Here is a 24,213-nt window from a genome sequence, read left to right as displayed (position 1 = left end):
TGTATATTTAATTCAATTTTTAACCCACTTAAATGTATATTCGTGTTTTTGAATTTTTATTCTTTATAAAAAATAATTTAGTTGGAATTGATTGCACATTTATTTTATTTTTTATTAGAAATGCAATTATATATGTGTTAAAATGAATGAGTTTTTGATGTTTAATTTGTAAAATATAATAAAACTAATTATTATATTATCCGTTATTCACCCGCTACCGTTTCGTTACCCGATAATATTAACGGGTAAGGGTAGGGTAGGGTAAGATCAATTTTTAATGGGTATGGGTAGGGTATGGGTAAGGTTAATTTTAATGAGTATGGGTATGAAAATGTCTCCACCCGACCCATACCGTACCCATTGACACCCCTAAACCTAGTCCTACTCATGAAAACCATTAAAATTTTATATGCTTCTAATAATGTATTTTCCAACTGTATTATGTGTGATTGTCATTTTTTTTAATATATGAATTATATTGTTTGCTTTGAATTGTTGTTGAAGCTATATATGAAAACTTTGTAAAATTCCATGTGTATCAGAAATTAATTTCAGGGTATATATATTAGATTATACAAAATAAATTAGTTGTCGCTCTTTTAGAGCCAAGGTGGAGCCTAAGATCAAAATTCATATGCTAAACGTGCATAATGTTGACAGGTAGAAAGAAATCAATTACATTATAAAATTAACCCCATGATTATATTAATAACTTGACATGTGCAAAAATATTTATCCTAAACAATTCTTTGTTGACAAGTTTACCTCCTCTTTTAAAAGATATGATCTAATTAATTAATTGAATATTGTAATTTAGCTTTTTAAAATGATTTGATGTGCTAGTTAATTCCTGCTTGCCAATTCTCTAATAAAATTAAGTTTTCGCCACTATTTCTGTATTTCACCATTTCAAAAAAATTTACATGAAATATTTGTTGCGTAACTCTACTGCTTTTCATGTTTGCGAGTACAGACTTAACTAATTGGGAGTTAAAGAATTAGCATTTGGTCTAGTGGCAAAGGCACATTGTCTCTATATGAGAAGTTATGAGTTCAAAACTAAGATGAAAAAAATCATTTATTGTAATAACAAGAGTATTAAAAAATTGAGTGACTTGATATCCAATCTTTACTAAAAAAAAAAAAAAAAATTAGAAGTTTAAACACAGAAGGTCAAACAGACACATGCATAGTTGTACTTTGAGGAAGCAAACGAAACAACACCAATATTGTGTGACGGGAGAAGACATGTGGGGCCTTGTTAGTAAGTGGGGGATGTGCGTTGACCATTTAATGGGGAACAGATGGGAAAAAGTAGACATGAGATAAAAATCTTTATTCAAAAATATATATACATGAGAAATCCCCAGGTTGAATTTCACAGCCTTTTAATTGGACTAAGCTTTCTAAAACGGTGTTGAATTAATTTGACAACCACAACTACAATAAAACTATCAGTGAAGTCCTCATCAGATTCTCAAAAATTGATGTTTCTGATCTCCTATTCAATAATATGAAGTCAAATTGTCAAGCAAAATACAAAACAAAATATTCAAAAAAAAAAAAAATGGTTTCATGAATCAGGTTAGAATTATATTTACAGACAACCTCCAAAATTAACTGAAATTATTGATTGTACCAGATATCCAACAACATAGGCCAGGTTTCTGGTACAAGAAATAATTTCTGATAAATCCAGAACTCATTTTTTAGCACCACGCCATGAATAAAGCACTTGACACATTAACCCGTTTCTTCGATGGTGCTCAGTCGCTTCCTAACAACCCGAGGCCTCCTGTTGCTTGTCGATCCCCTCCTCACCGGCCTACGAGCCACTGACAGTCGAGACCCGCTAGCCCTCATTGTATCCTCATTTATCCTATCCTCATTTAACCTCTGGTTCATTTTTTCATTCTCTTCCTGTGGTGCAAAACTAGGGCCCACTAGTTGTAACGGCCTTCTGATCACCTTACCGTTACGTTTCTTCGGATTTGAAGGTGCCAATGCCGAGCTCGCCTTAACTGCCAATGCTGCCATGTCAGCAGACGACAATATACATCCAAGCATGGATTTAGGCAGCATGAAGTACAGCTGTCCCGGCTGTAGCAGCTCGTCAGGCCCCACAACTGCTACCTCAGAATTAAAATACAGCATGTCAGAATTGCACAAGAAATGGTTTTCGCCACCGGCAGTTACTAACGGGTCGGATGCAAAAATTGGTGTAGCGAATTCTTTAACGGATCCCTCGGGTGTAATCACAGTCACCGTGACCTTCGTCTGGTTGGCAGAGAAGGGTTTGTTATTATTGCTATGATCAAAAGAGAACCTCAATCCCATATGGAGTGATTGCTTGATTGAGAAAGGAAAGAAGAATATGATCAATTAGGGTTTGATTGATAGTTGACAAAGAATATATATAGAGAATTGTGTGCTAGCTAGATAGGTATATAAGGGAGCGATTTTTATGGTGTATGGGCTAAGAAAAGGTAAATTTAGGAGCAAAAACTAACAGAATCTAAACTAGTGGCTTTGAAAAAGGTTTATTTAGTTTGTTTGTGGTGTTCATGTGCTGATGCATTGTTCCTATCTGTGTTTCCAACAAAATAATTAAAAAATATATATTTAATTGTTCTTCTCCAGTCATGGTAGGTAGAGACGTCTGTTCTAATTTTGAAGGATAGAACTAGAAAATTTAAATTAAAGTGCTAAAACGTAAAATACATAACATGTAACAATAGAATATACAAAATGAAATTTTAAGTACTAAACTATCAAAACAGATTTTACATTTTATGAGTAGCTAAATCGTATAAAGATTTTAAAAATTCAATTCAATTAAATTTAATATACATGATTCAAAATTTAAATTATAGAGGTGATTAAGTACTTTTGATAAGTAATTTTGACTCATATTAGTATTTAGTACACTTAAATTTTAGAATAATAATATAGGAAAATGCATAACTTAATTTCTTAAAATAAAATTAAAATATTGATTATATATATTGCAAAATGTTATTTACTTTTTTTTATGGGTAAGCCAAAGAAAATTTATCAATATTTATGAGTAAATATTATTTATAAAAATAATATGAATTCCTATATATATGAATGTTTTTGTTAAAGTTCATCATTATTATTATGAAATGTAAGCATGCTTTGTCTCATACAAGTTGGTCAGATCAATGGAGGCATTCTTAAACTAATAAATGGAGATGATTATGTAGCGTAAAAATGGCGCGTACAGTTGTCTTCAGTACAAAACCACCTTGAAAAAGTTTTCTTTTATTTGCTTATGACCAAAGCCACCTTTCAAAAAGCATTGACTCTCCATTTTTGCAATTAAAAATAAATAAATTAAGAAATAATATCTTCTCCATTATAATAAAAGGGAATTAATGCTTCCAGTTAGCCTAATAAGGACAAAAAAAATATGATGATCTAGTTAGTTTAAATAATAAGTACTGTCATATAAAATAACATATCAATTTAATTTCTCTCTTTGTTTTTTGAAAAGAACATGTCAATTTTCTCACCTATTACTGTTACATGTTAATGACACATTCCAATGGACGTTTCCTGTTAAATATTACTGGAGTGCAAGAATCTGGAATTAATGTTGCTTTAATTAATTAGTTTATTTGGTAACAAAAAAGAGAAGAAGATATTAGTGCCTTAGTGGGCGGCGCTTTTGTTTCATAGAATGATTCCTTAAATAAAGAAAGGAGTTGTATGGAACACAGAATTGAACAAAACCAAGGAGAACTTGGATTGCAAATTAAATATTACAATGAATTTAGCCAACTTTAGGACACCCAATTGTAATTATATATTAAAAATTCATAACTGGATAATTGGAAATATCATGGGAGACAAGAATTAGTTGGTATCAAAAAAACAAAAAAAATTCAACACCATTTGAATTCATAATTACAATTTGGTTTTTTCTAAAACTTTAAGCAAAATGCTCTTGTTAGTTGTGAAGTGTGAATTCAGTTTTGTCCTCCAATTTCTTTTACTTTATGCTCTTTTATATTATTTTGGACAATGTTATCAGAACTGGAACAAATGTCGAACCGATAAAGTTTTGAGTCAACAGTTCACTGGTTCGACTGGCAGATTAACCGATTTAACTGTTGATTTTTTTTTAACTTTATATTTATAAAATATTGGCACTATTTTAAATTAATCATGTTTTTATATACAATGAAAATTCTCACACACATATTATAATATAAAAAATAAATGTATAGTTTAATTAAAAAAAAAAAAGATTCTACGCCATTTGATTTCATAATTACAATTTGTTTTTTTCTAAAACTTTAAGCAAAATGCTCTTGTGAAGTGTGAACTCAATTTTGCCTTCCAATTCCTTTTACTTTAATTTATGCTCTTTTATATTCTTTTGGGGTCCTCCTTTCTAATTATGGAATGAAAAAAAAAAATGTTATGTAAGTTTAATATCAATGGTTGTGATTAATTGATATGCACTATAAATCTTTGACTTTAAGCAAAATGCTCGTCCGAAATATTTTTAGCTACCATCTCAAACTTTTAAAATTCGCATCTTGCCACTATTTTTCCAAAAATTCAAAACTTACTGGGTGCGGGTCTACGCACCATTTTTATATCTAATATGCGCACCAATTTTTTTTAATAGAACAAAATAGGAGGAAAGGAAAAAAAAAAATTATGCACAGTCTGGATCTATGCACCAAACAAAAATAGTGCGCAGATCTAGTCTACACACGTGGTAAGTTCTGAATTTTTGAGAAAACAGTCTTAAAGTGTGAATTTTGAAAGTTTGAGGTGGTAATTAAAAAAATTTGGGTGCTCTTGTGAAGTGTGAACTCAGTTTTGCTTCCAATTCCTTTTACTTTATGTTTTTTTTATATTCTTTTTAGTCCTCCTTTCTAATTATGGAAAGAGAAAAATAATGTTATGAAAGTTTCACATCAAAGGTTGTGATTAATTGATATTCACTATATATAAATCTATGTTTCATAGCATAACAACCCTAATTAATTTTATAACTTCGTAATAAACAATATGCAATTTGTGTTTTCCTGAAATAATTATTTTAGAATTATTTGAAATAGATAAATACCATTTAATAGTGACTGACTTCTAATTAAATTTTTCAACTCATAAAGAAAATTTCTTGATAAGCACCTATAGACATGATATCTTTTTAAAACTATTTGAAAATTTAAGGGTGAATTATTTAATTGTTGTCCAGCTAAAGTTCATTGGTTGAAGGGCGGTTTTTTTTTTGTTTCTATGGCACGAGTTTGAAACTGTTACATATTAAATTTCAGAACATTCCCATTTCCAAGTGCAACTTGGTTAATTAAAAAATGTTTAATTTTGGTCAATGGATAACAAGCAGGCCAGCACATTCCAGCGTGTAATTTTTCTAATTAAGATGAGGAACAAATTTTTTTCTTGTCTCATTATGCACAACATTAGCATCATGTTTGATTGTGGCCTACAGGATATAATAAGAAGTTTAGACCTCGTTATTTCACCAAACGTGTTTTAATTGAGCTGGACTAAGATGGCATAAGCCGGTCTTTAGGCCGGCATATATTAAACCACCTCACATGGTGATTTAATTTTTATCCCACCTTGTTGCCTAACTTGAATTATTATAATAATATTTTATTTGTATATAATTAGTATATTATTATTAATATATATTATATAATTAATATCTTTTATTAATAATTATTATGTTATATTGTTAATATATTAAATAATTATTATATAATATTGTAATATATTATAGTTACTATTAATATATAAATATTGTGTAATTAGTATCTTATTAACGATATATAACTATATAATTAATATGTTATATTGTTAATATATTAAATAATTATTATAATAATATTATAATATTTTATAGTTATTGTTAATATATTAATATTATATAATTAGTATCTTATTATTAATAATTATTATTAATATATAATTATATAATTAATATCCTCTATTGTTAATATATTAAATAATTATTATAATAATAATATTATAATATATTAATATTATATAATTAATATTTTCTTACTCGTAATTATTATTAATATGTAATTATATAATTAATATTTTCTTTCTCGTAATTATTATTAATATGTAATTATATAATTAATATGTTATATTGTTAATATATTAAATAATTATTATAATAATAATATAATATATTATAGTTGCTATTAATATATTAATATTATATAATTAGTATCCTATTATTAATAATTATTATTAAATTATAATTTTATAATTTATAATTAATATTGTTAATATAGTAAATTATTATTATAATAATATTATAATATATTATAGTTGTTATTGATATGTTAATATTATATAATTAGTGTCTTATTATTAAGAGGAGGGTTCAAATGCCTCCATGTTTTTGTGCCTCCATCATGCCTCCATCTCTCTCCATTATTTTCAAAGTTCAAACAGTCGATCTGAACCGCTCAACCTAACCTCCATACTAAAATATATTTGGAGACCAAATTTTATATTTTTAGGAATTTTTTTTACTATTTTTTTAGATAGGTACAAAAATACTGTTTTTAGATGGTTCAGATTTACTGATTTTGTACCTATCTAAAAAAATAGTAAAAAAATTCCTAAAAATATAAAATTTGGTCTCCAAACATATTTTAGTATGGAGGTTAGGTTGAGCGGTTCGGATCAACTGTTTGAACTTTGAAAATGATGGAGAGAGATGGAGGCATGATGGAGGCACAAAAACATGGAGGCATTTGAACCCTCCTCTATTATTAATTATTATTAATTTATAATTATATTATTAGTATTTTATTATTAATAATTATTATTAATATATAATATTTTATATTATTAATATATTAAATAAATTTTATAAAAATATATAATATATTATAGTTATTATTAATATATTAATATTATATAATTATTATATTATTATAAATAATTAACCAATTTAGGCTTTTAAAACTTTAGTCCTCCACCAACTCTAACCAAAAAAGGAATAGTTTAAGCTATGATTTAACTTTAGACCTCAACCAAACATGAATAATTTAGACCGGGCTATGTTGGAATAACCGATTTAAACCTCCTTAGTTTTAGGTCACAATCAAACATGGGGCATTAGAGTAAGTCACATATCATGAAGGATCTCTCAACAAAACAAAAATGCAAAAATGTAATAATTATCAAAAGTAGCATTCACTAAACTATCTGTCAATATAAGACATTTATTTTGAACTTTACATATATAATAACACCTTAGCATGCTTTGTTTTCCAGTAAATTATGTATTAAGCTGATAGGATTATGTATCAAAGGCCTTCAAAACTTCTCAGGCTAAGCATTGGGCTCAACATCAAAAGCCTCGTGAGCCCATCTATGGCCCAATAAAATCCGCTTTGTCGGCTTCCTATTGCAAGCTTTATACGAGCTCGGGACGGTCTCCTCTAGACAGGGCAAACCTAATCTGGAATTAATGTTGCTTTAACTAATTAGTTTATTTGGTGACAAAAAAGAGAAGAAGGTATTACTGCCTTAGTGGGCGGCGATTTTGCTTCATAGAATGATTCCTTAAATAAAGAAATATGGAACACAGAATTGAACAAAACCAAGGAGAACTTGGATTCCAAATTAAATATTACAATGAATTTAGCCAACTTTAGGACACCCAATTGTAATTATATATTAAAAATTTATAACTGGATAATTGGAAACATTATGGCAGACAAGAATAAGTTGGTGCCCAAAAAAAAAAAAAATCAACACCATTTGATTTCATAATTACAATTTTTTTTTTTCTAAAACTTTAAGCAAAATGCTCTTGTGAAGTGTGAACTCAGTTTTGCCTTCCAATTCTTTTACTTTAATTTATGCTCTTTTATATTCTTTTGGGGTCCTCCTTTCTAATTATGGAAAGAGAAAAAAAATGTTATGAAAGTTTAATATCAATGGTTGTGATTAATTGATATGCACTATAAATTTTTGACTTTAAGTAAAATTAATACTCGTCTAAAATATTTTTAGTTACCATCTCAAACTTTTAAAATTCGCATCTTGCCACTATTTTTCCAAAAATTCAAAACTTACTAGGTGCGGATCTGTGCACCATTTTTATACCTGATATGCGCACCGAAATTTTTTTTAATAAAACAAAACAAGAGGAAAGCAAAAAAAATTTGGTGCACAGGTTGAATCTATGCACCAAACAAAAATAGTGCGCAGACCTAATTTACACATGTGGCAAGTTTTGAATTTTTAAGAAAATAGTTTTAAATTAGTGTGAATTTCGAAAGTTTGAAGTGGTAACTAAAAAAATTTCAATATGATATACATATTAAAATATGCTTGGATACAAAATTTTATATGTTCAAACATCTTTAGGCGGAAGCGTTAGTACTGATCTTCAACGATTTTCCTCATATCTGATGATGGAGACCTTAGGCGTTTTCTTTACTTCTCACTTTCAAAGATCTCAGATCCGGCCTCCTTATGCGCATAAATCAAACCAACATTCAGTACAGAGAGAGAGAGTATTAATTGATCAAAATGGCGCTGGAAGGAGAAGGTCTTTTATATAACCAAAACCCTAAAATAACATTTCTACACGGCTCTTTATTAAACGTCCGTATAGTTCTCTCAAGGCTTTCTACACTGTTATTTAAACATAAAACCGTGTACAATTTCTACATTTCTACACGGCTCTTTATATAAAGGTCCGTGTAGCTCTATCAAGCTTTCTACATTGTTATTTAAAAAAACATTTGTATACAATTTCTACCTTTTTACACGGTTCTTTAATAAATATCCGTGTAGCTTTCTTAAGGCTTTCTACACTGTTATTTAAACAATAATCCGTGTACAATTCCTAATAAACGTCCGTGTAACTCTCTCAAAGCTTTCGACACTGATTCTTTAATAAGTATCTGTGTAGAGATTCTATAGATATTTCGAGCATCCAAATAATTACAATTTTTACACGGTTTTTATATAAAATTGTCAAATCCATGTACAATGTATGCAGTGTACAATAACTATTTTTGTAGCAGTGGATATCTATTAACTCGAAAAATGATTTTTTGAGTTAATGCAGACGATGCATGCAGACTCACGTATCGTTGACATATGTAAAGAATATAAAAGATAGGAAAAGAAATAATCTTCCATTGACAGCTCTGTATTTAATATCAGACGCGCTCGAATTAATTTAGTGCTTCCAGAAAAACAGGGATACATGCACTACAGAAACTTCAGATGTCCAGTCAACCCACAAGTGGAAGGTAAATTTCCTTCTTGGGCAAGAAAACAAAGGAAGCTTCCATTCCACCGAGGTCAATTTTTTACTATTAAACAACCTCTCCATTTACATTGAACGGATGACCGGAGCAGATGAGTGCTCTTCGCGCAAAAAGCGGATAAACCGAGGAGAGATAATCTAACTAGAAAATAATATTAATAAAATGTTTGATATAATGGATAACTATATAAGCTAAATCAGTGTTGTAAATAACGGTATGTGTTTGTCGGATGGACATAGTACCATCAAGTGATTAATCGGTCCGTTTAGACCAATTAATCGTCTGATTAATTAGTTGTTGGCGGTGATCAAACCGTCATGGATTTTTCCGACTAATTGACTGATTACTTCCGATTATGACCGATTATTCTCTATTAATTATTTTCAATTAATCACTTAACGGTATTTTATCACTCCGACAACTGCATACCGTTATTTACTACACTTCCGCCACGATTAATCTGCCTAAACGGACATTATTTACAACATTGAGCTAAGTACATAATTTGAACATGACTTATTCCTTCACAAAAATTTTATTTCGACTCATTTTAATCTAATTTATTAATGCCTGACAACTTATTTCTTACTTATCTTTCAATCAAACGTATATACTTTTATATATATTTTATCATGGTAATTGCCTAGCAAAGGTGTATATAATATAAGGTGAGTGCTATTTTCAGCTAAGCTTTTACAATATTGAGCAGTGAGAGAAATTTTTCTTTTCAAATATCTATTTTACCCTTCTACTCTATCTCAATTAATACAAAGTTAATTAAGGAAAAAACTTCTTACAGGAAAACAAATATACGTCTGAATCCCAGAAAAAGTTAATAAAGTGAATAAAGAAAGGTATTAATGTGCTGTTTTAGAAATTCACCATGCTATCTGCTCTAAATTATACTAATGTAATTCATACAAAGATCTGGAAAAAGGGGGTGCTGCCAAGAGTTCGCGTTTTTCTCTGGAAATTACTGAATGAAGGCGTTCCATAGTTGTGCTTGTATATTTTTAGGAGGGATTTTTTGGTACTGCTAAATGTACTAGTAATTCACTGTAATTGTTTTGAATTAATAAAAGGTTGCCTACGGACTTTGATGATAAAAAAAATAATTCAGCTTTTTTTAGTGTTTTCTGTAATTAGAACAACGAAGAATCAGTAAAAATTGAATATTTGATCCGTTAGGACTGCTTGTGGGACTAATCGGTTTTGCACCACTCATTTAATTACCCTCTATTTCGTTTCTTGATAGTTTATTTTTAGTTCTAAGATTTGATTCATTTTTATTTTTATTATACGCACTAGTTGAATCATTAAGGAGAAAATAAGGGGATACAGAGATAGTGGAAGGAGAGATGTGCGATTTAGACATTTTTTTTTCTGTGGAAACTTTCCTTTATTAATTTTTCCTTTATTATTTTTTTCTTTATTAACTTTGTATTAATTGAGATACATAATGAAGAGATATAAAGGTAAAATAGGTATTTGAAGAAAAAAGTTTCTCTCACTGCTCAATATTGTAATAACTTAGCTGAAAATAACACTCTCCATAATATAAGAATCGACCTCTATTATTTATAACTTATCTCAAACTTATTTATTTATAATATCAGTTTAAAATTTTAAATAAAGAAGGATGGATGCTAATTATTGTTCAGAAAATTTTATCTATTTCTTGTCTTATTTTATTTTAAATTTTATATATGATTCACTCATTAAATTTACATTTTTATCAATTAAAATTAAAATGAAATAAAATATATATGTACTAAATATTTTTCTCATACAAAGGAAATCATCATTTTAGAGAAAATTATATGTATCGTTGACATACGTACGTAATGAATTAATTAAAATATAGAAATAGGGGTGGTAACAAGCTGGCTTATTACGAGTTGAGTTCAGTATGAACTCGTTACAAACTGGTTCGTCTGAGTTACAAGTGAGCTGATTTTAGAGGTCCAAATTAAAATCTCAGCTTGAAATCGTCATGAATTGGACTGAGCTAGCCCGTGAAGTGACAAGCTAGCTCGCTGAGTCTGATTGAATCTTGTTTTAAGAAAAAAATAAAATTTACGAACTTTTTGGACCGAACTGAACAATATAAAATGCACATAAATTTATACAAATTCACAAATTGATATCTAACCGAGCTAGCTCGCGAACTAGCAAGCAAGGTCCTAGCTTGAACTCGTTAATTCTTGATCGAATTAATGACGAGCTGACTCGTCAACAGATAGATTCAGAAACAAACAAATTGTTAACGAATAGGGTTAGGTGCGAGTCACGATCGAGCCACACCATACTAGCTTTTTTTTTTTTTTTTGCCACCCCAGATAGGAACAAAAAGAATATTTCATGCAGTTTCTCATACGCGCTATGGTTTGTTTTTGTTTTTGTTTTTATTAGCACTAATATTCTAATAAGTAGCAGCTAAAAGCTTCTTCGATCTCCAAGGCATCCTGTAGATAAAGTGGAAACAAACGAAGCTTCCACCGAGTCCACTCAAAACACCCTCTCCATTGTTTTCCCGAGTAACCGTAAAGTTTGTGCGCTTTTCGTCTAAAAACGCGGATAAACCGAGGAGAGAGCAAAATGGAGATATCCAGTCCTTCTAAACGGAGAGAAAAGTAACAGACAACGCTATAAACTGGCAGAAAGTTCTCCGGTTTTTGCATCGTCTGTTACATGGCATTTCCAGTCAACGCCAAAATCCCCAGCCCCAGGTTTAGGAGTCCAAATATTCTGAATTACCTCAAATTTTGCGTTTAGATCTATACCGTATGATCTGAATCAGGCCTCTTTAATATTAGTGATGAAGAAGATTAGACGGTCCATATCTATACACAAATTTTGAGTTACCTAAGGTAATAACAATTCCAGGTTTATCATTTCAACGCCAAAATCCCATCCCCAGGTTTAGGAGTCAATATATATTGAAGTACCACAAATTTTCAATTTAGATCTGGACCGTCTGTTCTGAATCAGCTCTTCAATATTAGTGCGGAAGCAGATTAGACGGTCCAGATCTATACACAAATTTTGAGTTACCTTAGGAGATAAGAATTCCAGGTTTATCATTTCAATTCTATCTTTTTCTATTATATATACACCGCTCCAAAACTACCGTGTTCATTAATTCCTCATCTCCCTCTGTTTCTTTCTTCTTCCTTAAACATTCACATTTCTTCTCTCTCTCTCTCTCTCACAAGCAAAAGTAAAATCAAGGAATCAATCGTTCATGGGATTAACAATCTCTAGTGAAAACATCAAGTGCTCGTCTCAGCCGACGGTGCGAGTAATCACACCTGACGGGTCTCTCCGAGAATTCACCACCTCTGTCTCAGCATCCGACCCGTCAGTAAACATCGGCGAAACCCATTTTTTCTGCAACTCTGATAATCTTTATTTTGATTCGGAGATAACCGCAGTGGGCCCCACTGAGTTGCTTCAGCCGGGACAACTGTACTTCATGCTGCCTATTTCCATGTTAGGAAATGTGTTGTCTGATAATCTTTACGAACCACTGACAGTCGGGACCCACTAGCCCTCATGGTATCCTCATTTATCCTATCCTCATTTAACCTCTGGTTCATTTTTTCATTCTCTTCCTGTGGTGCAAAACTAGGGCCCACTACTTGTAACCTTCTGATCACCTTACCGTTACGTTTCTTCGGATTTGAAGGTGCCAATGCCGAGCTCGCCTTAACTGCCAATGCTGCCATGTCAGCAGACAACAATATACATCCAAGCATGGATTTAGGCAGCAAGAAGTACAGCTGTCCCGGCTGTAGCAGCTCGTCGGGCCCCACAGCTGCTACCTCAGAATTAAAATACAGCATGTCAGAATTGCACAAGAAATGGTTTTCGCCACCGGCAGTTACTAATGGGTCGGATGCAAAAATTGGTGTAGCGAATTCTTTAACGGATCCCTCGGGTGTAATCACAGTCACCGTGACCTTCGTCTGGTTGGCAGAGAAGGGTTTGTTATTATTGCTATGATCAAAAGAGAACCTCAATCCCATATGGAGTGATTGCTTGATTGAGAAAGGAAAGAAGAATATGATCAATTAGGGTTTGATTGATAGTTGACAAAGAATATATATAGAGAATTGTGTGCTAGCTAGATAGGTATGTAAGGGAGCGATTTTTATGGTGTATGGGCTAAGAAAAGGTAAATTTAGGAGCAAAAATTAACAGAATCTAAACCAGTGGCTTTGAAAAAGGTTTATTTAGTTTGTTTGTGGTGTTCATGTGCTGATGCATTGTTCCTATCTGTGTTTCCAACAAAATAATTAAAAAAATATATATTTAATTGTTCTTCTCCAGTCATGGTAGGTAGAGACGTCTGTTCTAATTTTTAAGGACGGAACTAAAAAATTTAAATTGAAGAGTTAAAACGTAAAATACATAATGTGTAACAGTGAAATTTAAACTTAAGTCACTACAGATATACAAAATGAAACTTTAAGTACTAAACTATCAAAACATATTTGACATTTTATAAGTTGGTAAATCATATATAAAGCTTTAAAAAAATAAAATTCGATTAAATTTCAATATAAATTTATTACGCTTATATTAGTATTTAGTACGCTTATATTTTTAAAATAATAATATAGGAAAATGCATAACTTAATTTCTTAAAATAAAATCAAAATATTGATTATATTGCAAAATGTTATTTATTTTTTGTTATAGTTAAAGAAAATTTATGAATATTTATGAGTAAATATTATTTATAAAATAATATTGATTCCTATATATATGAATGTTTTTGTTAAATTTCATTCAATTATTATTATGAAATGTAAACATGCTTTGTCTCATACAAGTTGGTTAAATCAATGGAGGTATTCTTAAACTAATAAATGGAGATGATTATGTAGCGTCAAAATGGCGCGTACAGTTGTCTTCAGTACAAAACCACCTTGAAAAAGTTTTCTTTTATTTGCTTGTGACCAAAGCCACCTTTCAAAAAGCATTGACTCTCCATTTTTGCAATTAAAAATAAATAAATTAAGAAATAATATATTCTCCATTATAATAAAAGGGAATGAATGCTTCCAGTTAGCCTAATAAGGACAAAAAAAAAATATGATGATCTAGTTAATTTAAATAATAAGTACTATCATATAAAATAACATATCAATTTTCTCTCTTTGTTTTTTTGAAAAGAACATATCAATTTTCTCACCTATTACTGTTACATGTTAATGACACATTCCAATGGACGTTTCCTGTTAAATATTACTGGAGTGCAAGAATCTGGAATTAATGTTGCTTTAATTAATTAGTTTATTTGGTAACAAAAAAGAGAAGAAGATATTAGTGCTTAGTGGGCGGCGCTTTTGTTTCATAGAATGATTCCTTAAATAAAGAAAGGAGTTGTATGGAACACAGAATTGAACAAAACCAAGGAGAACTTGGATTGCAAATTAAATATTACAATGAATTTAGCCAACTTTAGGACACCCAATTGTAATTATATATTAAAAATTTATAACTGGATAATTGGAAATATCATGGGAGACAAGAATTAGTTGGTATCAAAAAAAAAAAAAATTCAACACCATTTGAATTCATAATTACAATTTGGTTTTTTTCTAAAACTTTAAGCAAAATGCTCTTGTTAGTTGTGAAGTGTGAATTCAGTTTTGTCCTCCAATTTCTTTTACTTTATGCTCTTTTATATTATTTTGGACAATGTTATCAGAACTGGACCATATGTCGAACCGATAAAGTTTTGGATAACAGTAGTTCACTGGTTCAACTGGCAGATTAACTGATTTGACTGTTGATTTTTTTTTAAACTTATATTTATAAATATTGGTACTATTTTAAATTAATCATGTTTTTATATACAATGAAAATTCTCACACACATATTATAATATAAAAAATAAATGTATAGTTTAATTAAAAATATATATATTCTACGCCATTTGATTTTATAATTACAATTTGTTTTTTCCTAAAACTTTAAGCAAAATGCTCTTGTGAAGTGTGAACTCGATTTTGCCTTCCAATTCCTTTTACTTTAATTTATGCTCTTTTATTTCGACTGGCAGATTAACCGATTTGACTGTTGATTTTTTTTTTAACTTATATTTATAAATATTGGTACTATTTTAAATTAATCATGTTTTTATATACAATGAAAATTCTCACACACATATTATAATATAAAAAATAAATGTATAGTTTAATTAAAAATATATATATTCTACGCCATTTGATTTCATAATTACAATTTGTTTTTTTCTAAAACTTTAAGCAAAATGCTCTTGTGAAGTGTGAACTCGATTTTGCCTTCCAATTCCTTTTACTTTAATTTATGCTCTTTTATATTCTTTTGGGGTCCTCCTTTCTAATTATGGAATGCAAAAAAAAAATGTTATGTAAGTTTAATATCAATGGTTGTGATTAATTGATATGCACTATAAATCTTTGAATTTAAGCAAAATGCTCGTTCGAACTATTTTTAGCTACCATCTCAAACTTTTAAAATTCGCATCTTGCCACTATTTTTCCAAAAATTCAAAACTTACTGGGTGCGGGTCTGCGCACCATTTTTATATCTAATATGCGCACCAATTTTTTTTAATAGAACAAAATAGGAGGAAAGGAAAAAAAAAATTATGCACAGTCTGGATCTACGCACCAAACAAAAATAGTGCGCAGATCTAGTCTACACACGTGGTAAGTTCTGAATTTTTGAGAAAACAGTCTTAAAGTGTGAATTTTGAAAGTTTGAGGTGGTAATTAAAAAAATTTGGGTGCTCTTGTGAAGTGTGAACTCAGTTTTGCTTCCAATTCCTTTTACTTTATGTTTTTTTTATATTCTTTTTAGTCCTCCTTTCTAATTATGGAAAGAGAAAAATAATGTTATGAAAGTTCAATATCAATGGTTGTGATGAATTGATATGCACTATAAACAGGGGCGGAACCAGGGGGGTGCAAGGGGGGGCCAGGCACCCCCCAACTGAGGCGGAAGTGCTTACTGGGGTGGTTATTTTTATGTGGTTTTTTACAGATGCATACCGATTGGCACCCCCCATGCAGTTGTTCTTTCGTCTTTCAGCAACTCGCCCCCCCCCCCCCCCCCCCCACCCAAGTTCAAGTCCTGGTTCCGCCCCTGACTATAAATCTTTGACTCTAAGCAAAATGCTCGTCCAAAATATTTTTAGTTACCATCTCAAACTTTAAAAATTCGCATCTTGCCACTATTTTTTCAAAAATTCAAAACTTACTAGGGTAATCTGGATCTGGACACCAAACAAAAATGATGCGCAGACGTAGTCTATGTATGTGGCAAGTTCTGAATTTTTGAGAAAACAGTCTTAAAGTGTGAATTTTGAAAGTTTGAGGTGGTAATTAAAAAAATTTGGGTGCTCTTGTGAAGTGTGAACTCAGTTTTGCTTCCAATTCCTTTTACTTTATGTTTTTTTTATATTCTTTTTAGTCCTCCTTTCTAATTATGGAAAGAGAAAAATAATGTTATGAAAGTTTCACATCAAAGGTTGTGATTAATTGATATTCACTATATATAAATCTATGTTTCATAGCATAACAACCCTAATTAATTTTATAACTTCGTAATAAACAATATGCAATTTGTGTTTTCCTGAAATAATTATTTTAGAATTATTTGAAATAGATAAATACCATTTAATAGTGACTGACTTCTAATTAAATTTTTCAACTCATAAAGAAAATTTCTTGATAAGCACCTATAGACATGATATCTTTTTAAAACTATTTGAAAATTTAAGGGTGAATTATTTAATTGTTGTCCAGCTAAAGTTCATTGGTTGAAGGGCGGTTTTTTTTTTTGTTTTCTATGGCACGAGTTTGAAACTGTTACATATTAAATTTCAGAACATTCCCATTTCCAAGTGCAACTTGGTTAATTAAAAAATGTTTAATTTTGGTCAATGGATAACAAGCAGGCCAACACATTCCAGCGTGTAATTTTCTAATTAAGATGAGGAACAAATTTTCTCTTGTCTCATTATGCACAACATTAGCATCATGTTTGATTGTGGCCTAAAGGATATAATAAGAAGTTTAGACCTCGTTATTTCACCAAACGTGTTTTAATTGAGCTGGACTAAGATGGCATAAGCCGGTCTTTAGGCCGGCATATATTAAACCACCTCACATGGTGATTTAATTTTTATCCCACCTTGTTGCCTAACTTGAATTATTATAATAATATTTTATTTGTATATAATTAGTATATTATTATTAATATATATTATATAATTAATATCTTTTATTAATAATTATTATGTTATATTGTTAATATATTAAATAATTATTATATAATATTGTAATATATTATAGTTACTATTAATATATAAATATTGTGTAATTAGTATCTTATTAACGATATATAACTATATAATTAATATGTTATATTGTTAATATATTAAATAATTATTATAATAATATTATAATATTTTATAGTTATTGTTAATATATTAATATTATATAATTAGTATCTTATTATTAATAATTATTATTAATATATAATTATATAATTAATATCCTCTATTGTTAGTATATTAAATAATTATTATAATAATAATATTATAATATATTAATATTATATAATTAATATTTTCTTACTCATAATTATTATTAATATGTAATTATATAATTAATATGTTATATTGTTAATATATTAAATAATTATTATAATAATAATATAATATATTATAGTTGCTATTAATATATTAATATTATATAATTAGTATCCTATTATTAATAATTATTATTAAATTATAATTTTATAATTTATAATTAATATTGTTAATATAGTAAATCATTATTATAATAATATTATAATATATTATAGTTGTTATTGATATGTTAATATTATATAATTAGTGTCTTATTATTAAGAGGAGGGTTCAAATGCCTCCATGTTTTTGTGCCTCCATCATGCCTCCATCTCTCTCCATTATTTTCAAAGTTCAAACAGTCGATCTGAACCGCTCAACCTAACCTCCATACTAAAATATATTTGGAGACCAAATTTTATATTTTTAGGAATTTTTTTTACTATTTTTTTAGATAGGTACAAAAATACTGTTTTTAGATGGTTCAGATTTACTGATTTTGTACCTATCTAAAAAAATAGTAAAAAAATTCCTAAAAATATAAAATTTGGTCTCCAAACATATTTTAGTATGGAGGTTAGGTTGAGCGGTTCGGATCAACTGTTTGAACTTTGAAAATGATGGAGAGAGATGGAGGCATGATGGAGGCACAAAAACATGGAGGCATTTGAACCCTCCTCTATTATTAATTATTATTAATTTATAATTATATTATTAGTATTTTATTATTAATAATTATTATTAATATATTAAATAAATTTTATAAAAATATATAATATATTATAGTTATTATTAATATATTAATATTATATAATTATTATATTATTATAAATAATTAACCAATTTAGGCTTTTAAAATTTTAGTCCTCCACCAACTCTAATAAAAAAAGGAATAGTTTAAGCTATGATTTAACTTTAGGCCTTAACCAAACATGAATAATATAGACCGGCCTATGTTGGAATAACCGATTTAAACTTCCTTAGTTTTAGGTCACAATCAAACATGGGGCATTAGATTAAGTCACATGTCATGAAGGATCTCTCAACAAAACAAAAATGCAAAAATGTAATAATTATGAAAAGTAGCATTCACTAAACTATCTGTCAATATAAGACATTTATTTTCAACTTTACATATATAATAACACCTTAGCATGCTTTGTTTTCCAGTAAATTATGTATTAAGCTGATAGGATTATGTATCAAAGGCCTTCAAAACTTCTCAGGCTAAGCATTGGGCTCAACATCAAAAGCCTCGTGAGCCCATCTATGGCCCAATAAAATCCGCTTTGTCGGCTTCCTATTGCAAGCTTTATACGAGCTCGGGACGGTCTCCTCTAGACAGGGCAAACCTAATCTGGAATTAATGTTGCTTTAACTAATTAGTTTATTTGGTAACAAAAAAGAGAAGAAGGTATTAGTGCCTTAGTCGGCGGCGCTTTTGCTTCATAGAATGATTCCTTAAATAAAGAAATATGGAACACAGAATTGAACAAAACCAAGGAGAACTTGGATTCCAAATTAAATATTACAATGAATTTAGCCAACTTTAGGACACCCAATTATAATTATATATTACAAATTTATAACTGGATAATTGGAAACATTATGGCAGACAATAATTAGTTGGTACCAAAAAAAAAAATTCAACACCATTTGATTTCATAATTACAATTTTTTTTTTCTAAAACTTTAAGCAAAAATGCTCTTGTGAAGTGTGAACTCAGTTTTGCCTTCCAATTCTTTTACTTTAGTTTATGCTCTTTTATATTCTTTTGGGGTCCTCCTTTCTAATTATGGAAAGAGAACAAAAATGTTATGAAAGTTTAATATCAATGATTGTGATTAATTGATATGCACTATAAATTTTTGACTTTAAGTAAAATTACAACTCGTCTAAAATATTTTTAGTTACCATCTGAAACTTTTAAAATTCGCATCTTGCCACTATTTTTCCAAAAATTCAAAACTTACTAGGTGCGGATCTGCGCACCATTTTTATACCTGATATGCGCACCGAATTTTTTTTTAATAGAACAAAACAAGAGGAAAGCAAAAAAATTTGGTGCACAGGCTGAATTTGCGCACCAAACAAAAATAGTGCGTAGACCTAATTTACGCATGTGGCAAGTTTTGAATTTATAAAAAAATAGTTTTAAATTATTATGAATTTCAAAAGTTTGAGGTGGTAACTAAAAAACTTTCAGTACTCTTGTGAAGTGTGAACTCAATTTTGCCCCCAATTCCTTTTACTTTATGCTCTTTTTATATTCTTTTGGAGTCCTCCTTTTTAATTATGAAAAGAGAAAAAAATGTTATGTAAGTTTAATATCAATGGTTTTGATTAATTGATATGCACTATATATAAATCTATGTTTCTTAGCATAACAACCCTAATTAATTTTATAACTTCATAATAAACAATATGCAATTTGTGTTTTGCTGAAATAATTATTTTATAATTATTTGAAATAGTAAAATACCATTTATAATAGTGACTGACTTCTAATTAAATTTTTTAACTCATTAAGAAAATTTCATGATAAGCACCTATAGACATGATATCTTTTTAAAACTATTTGAAAATTTAAGGGTGAATTATTTAATTGCTGTCCAGCTAAAGTTTATTGGTTCAAGGGCGATTTTTTTATTTCTTTGGCACGAGATTGAAAATGTGCATATTAAATTTAAATGTGCAACTTGGCTAGTTAAAAATGTTTAATTTTGGTCAACGGTGATAACAAACAGGCCAACACATTCCAACGTGTATTTTTCTTAATTAATTATAAAAAAATTGTATTAGCATTGTATCATGTACATATGGGTATCAGGTCGGGTTCAGTTATGAATCAGATAATTAAGTGAAATTCATATGATATCCATTGCAATATCGATTCAAATTCTTATTCTAATTGGATACTAAAGAATTAATTTTGTAACTGTATCAATAATTTAACTGGTTATATTTTTTAAATCATATCATATTCAAATTAATTGGATCTGGATCAGATTTAGTTCAGTTCTGAATCAGAACCGAATAATCGAATATAAGTAGTACCTCTAGTCTCATTATGCACAACATTAGAAGCATTAGATTGAGTCACATGCATGTCATGAAGGATCTCTCAACAAAACAAAAATGCAAAAATGTAATAATTATGAAAAGTAACATTCACTAAACTATCTGTCAATATAAGACATTTTTTTTGTAACTTTACATATATAATAACAACACCTTAGCATGCTTTTTTTTTTTTTTTTTTCCAGTAAATTATGTATTAAGCTAATAGGATCATGTATCAAAGGCCTTCAAAACTTCTCATAGGCCAAACATATATTGGGCTCAGCATCAAAAGTCTCCTGAGCCCATCCATGATTTTGGGCTTGAGAGATCCCGCGATAGCCCAATAAAACCCGCTTTGTTGGCTTCCTAGTGTGAGCTCGGGATGGTACCCCTTATCTATGCAGATATTATCGTGTCTACATGGCTGTTATGCGACAATTTGTCAAGCCACGTAGACACGGTCTTGTCACCGCTCTTGAGATACAATTACCGGATCTAAGACCTCAAGCTCAACTGAGTGAGGGAACAAGACTTTGGCAAAAAGAGAGGTGGTTTTTAACACATGCAATAGTCTGAATACCTCATTACCTTTCCACTTCAGGAACCGACAACATCTATTCTTATTCTCAGCCTGTCTTCTCTAGGGAATGAAATATGCTGCTGTTCTTTTCCTGTGAACAGTAACCTTGCTATCTCTACTTTTTCGAATTCAATTCAAAGTAATTTTTTTCAAAAATTTTCCGTGCACGCATCTCGAAATAATTCAATAACTGAATTTGGAAAAGCAGGAATAGCAAAAATACTGTTCATACACGAGAATAACAGTAGATTTTGATCCCTTCTCTAGACCATAGTGACAACTTAATAGTTCGGGAAAGGTTCGGCAAAGTCAAAAATTCGTGATTCGGGTATAATTCGGGTATAATTCGGAAATAATTCAAGAATGATTCGTTTTTGTAAACACCAAATTAGTATAATTCGGGAATAATTCGGAATGACTTATAAATTTTGCAATTTATATTAATAAAACAGATTTCCTTTTTTAAAAAAAAAATAGAAATAAAATCAAATTATAAGACAATAATTATAGCAATTCACCAAAAATTAACTTTTATTCCTACCATATCCACGTGTCTCACTCAAAATTAAAATTATATATACATCTGCTAACTTTTTTTTCAAAAAGCATGCCTCACCCCACGTGGTGGGCCCCACTGCTATGCAAAGTAGAGGAGAAATAGCTCACAGCTAGCCTTTTTGTAAAGGAGAATTGGGACCAGCAGAGAACGCGAATACTTTGAATAAAACGCGAACTGTTTGTAAAATTCGTAAATCTCGTGAATTATTCGCGAATTACACGATAAAAGTTCGGTCAAGCGTATTATATGCTGTTCGGTTCGGTAGTATCAAGAAAACGTTTTATTCGCAAATTATTCGCGAATAAAACGCGCATCTGTTACTAGACAGGGCAAACCTAAACTCTGAACACATACAGCCTACTATCTCCGAGATAAAACTTATCATAAGCTAAATAGATGATTTAAACATGATTGAATCCTTCATATATAACATTTTTATTTTGACTCATTTTAATATAATTGATGAATAAAGGCTGACAACTTATTAATTTCTTACTTTATCTTTCTATGAAACGTATACTTTTATATATATATTTTATCATGGTAATTGCCTAGCAATGGTGTATATAATATAATAATCGACCTCTATTATTTATAACTTATCTCAAACTTATTTATTTATAATATCAGTTTAAATAAAGATGGATGCTAATGATTCATCTTATTTTATTTTAAAATTTATATATGATTCACTCATTAAATTTACATATTTATCAATTAAAATGAAATAAAATATGTACTAAATATTTTTTTCATACAAAGGAAATCATCATCTTTAGACAAAATATGTAAATAGGGGTGGTACGTAATAGGCTGGCTTATCACGAATTGAGTTCAGCATGAACTCGTTACAAACTGACTCGTCTGAGTCATAAGCGAGCTGATTTTAGATGTCTAAATTGAAATCTCAGCTTGAAATTGTCACGAGCTAAGCCGAACTAGCTCGCGAGCTGACAAGCTGGCTCGCTGAGTCTGACTGAATATTGTTTTAAGAAAAAAATAAAATTTATAAACTTTTTGGATCGAGCTGAACAGTATAAAATACACAAAAATTCATACAAATTCACAAATTGATGCCTAACCGAACTAACTCGCGAGCTGGTGAGCAAGATCCCAGCTTGAACTAGTCAATTCTTGACCGAATTAGTGATGAGCTGACTCGTTAACAGATAGATTCAGAAACAAACAAATTGTTAGCGAATAAATCAGCTGCGAATCAAGATCGATCGAGCCACGCCATTCCAGCTTTTTTTGCCACCCCTCATAGGAACAAAAAGAATCTTTCATGCAGTTTCTCAGACACGCTATGGTTTGTTTTTGTTTTTGTTTTTGTTTTTATTCTGTGATAGCACTAATATTCTAATAAGCACCAGCTAAAAGCTTCTTCTCCAAGGCATCCTTTAGATAAAGGGAGAAACAAACGAAGCTTCCACCGAGTCCAGTTTTCCACTCTTAAACAACCTCTCCATTTCATTCAAAAAGCGGATCAACCGAGGAGAGATCATAACTGGAGATCTCCAGTATGTTCTAGACGGAGAGAAAAGTAGTAGAACGCTATAAACTGGCAGAAAGTTCTCCGGTTTTTGCATCAGTTACATGGCATTTACAGTCAACGCCAAAATCCCCAGCCCCAGGTTTAGAAATCCTGATATTCTGAATTACCTCAAATTTTGAGTTTAGATCCGGACCGTAAGATCCGAATCAGGCCTCTTTAATATTAGTGCTGAAGAAGATTAGACGGTCCAGACTTATACTCAAATTTTGAGTTACCTAAGGTAATAAGAATTCCAGGTTTATCATTACAACGCCAAAATCCCAGCACCAGGTTTAGGAGTCAAGATTACTGAAGTACCTCAAATTTTGAATGTAGATCTGGACCGTCTGATCAGAATCAGGCTCTTTAATACTAGTGCTAAAGCAGATTAAACGATTCAGATCTATACTCAAATTTTGATTTACCTAAGGTCATAAGAATACCAGGTTTATCATTTCAATTCTATTCTTTTTCTATTATATATACACCGCTCAAAAACTACCGTCTTAATTAATTCCTCATCTTCC

The 24,213-nt window shown here is 29.9% G+C and overlaps 1 protein-coding gene across 1 annotated transcript; it reads right to left on the bottom strand.

Moving 5' to 3' along the window:
• Nucleotides 1-1,563: 1,563 nt before the first annotated feature.
• LOC144556532 (uncharacterized) lies at nucleotides 1,564-13,450 on the bottom strand. Its single transcript, XM_078304909.1, has 2 exons — nucleotides 12,909-13,450; nucleotides 1,564-1,879 (listed from the first exon to the last, which is right to left on the bottom strand). The coding sequence occupies exons 1-2, from the start codon at nucleotides 13,346-13,348 to the stop codon at nucleotides 1,744-1,746; spliced, it is 576 nt and encodes a 191-aa protein (XP_078161035.1). The 5' UTR covers nucleotides 13,349-13,450; the 3' UTR covers nucleotides 1,564-1,743.
• Between the last annotated feature and the right edge of the window lie 10,763 nt (nucleotides 13,451-24,213).

This window comes from Carex rostrata, chromosome 7 (genome assembly GCF_964058835.1).
Source record: "Carex rostrata chromosome 7, lpCarRost1.2, whole genome shotgun sequence".
Lineage (NCBI taxonomy): Eukaryota > Viridiplantae > Streptophyta > Magnoliopsida > Poales > Cyperaceae > Carex > Carex rostrata.
Note: the sequence above shows the minus strand (reverse complement) of the source record. Positions and strands in the feature narration are given on the sequence as shown.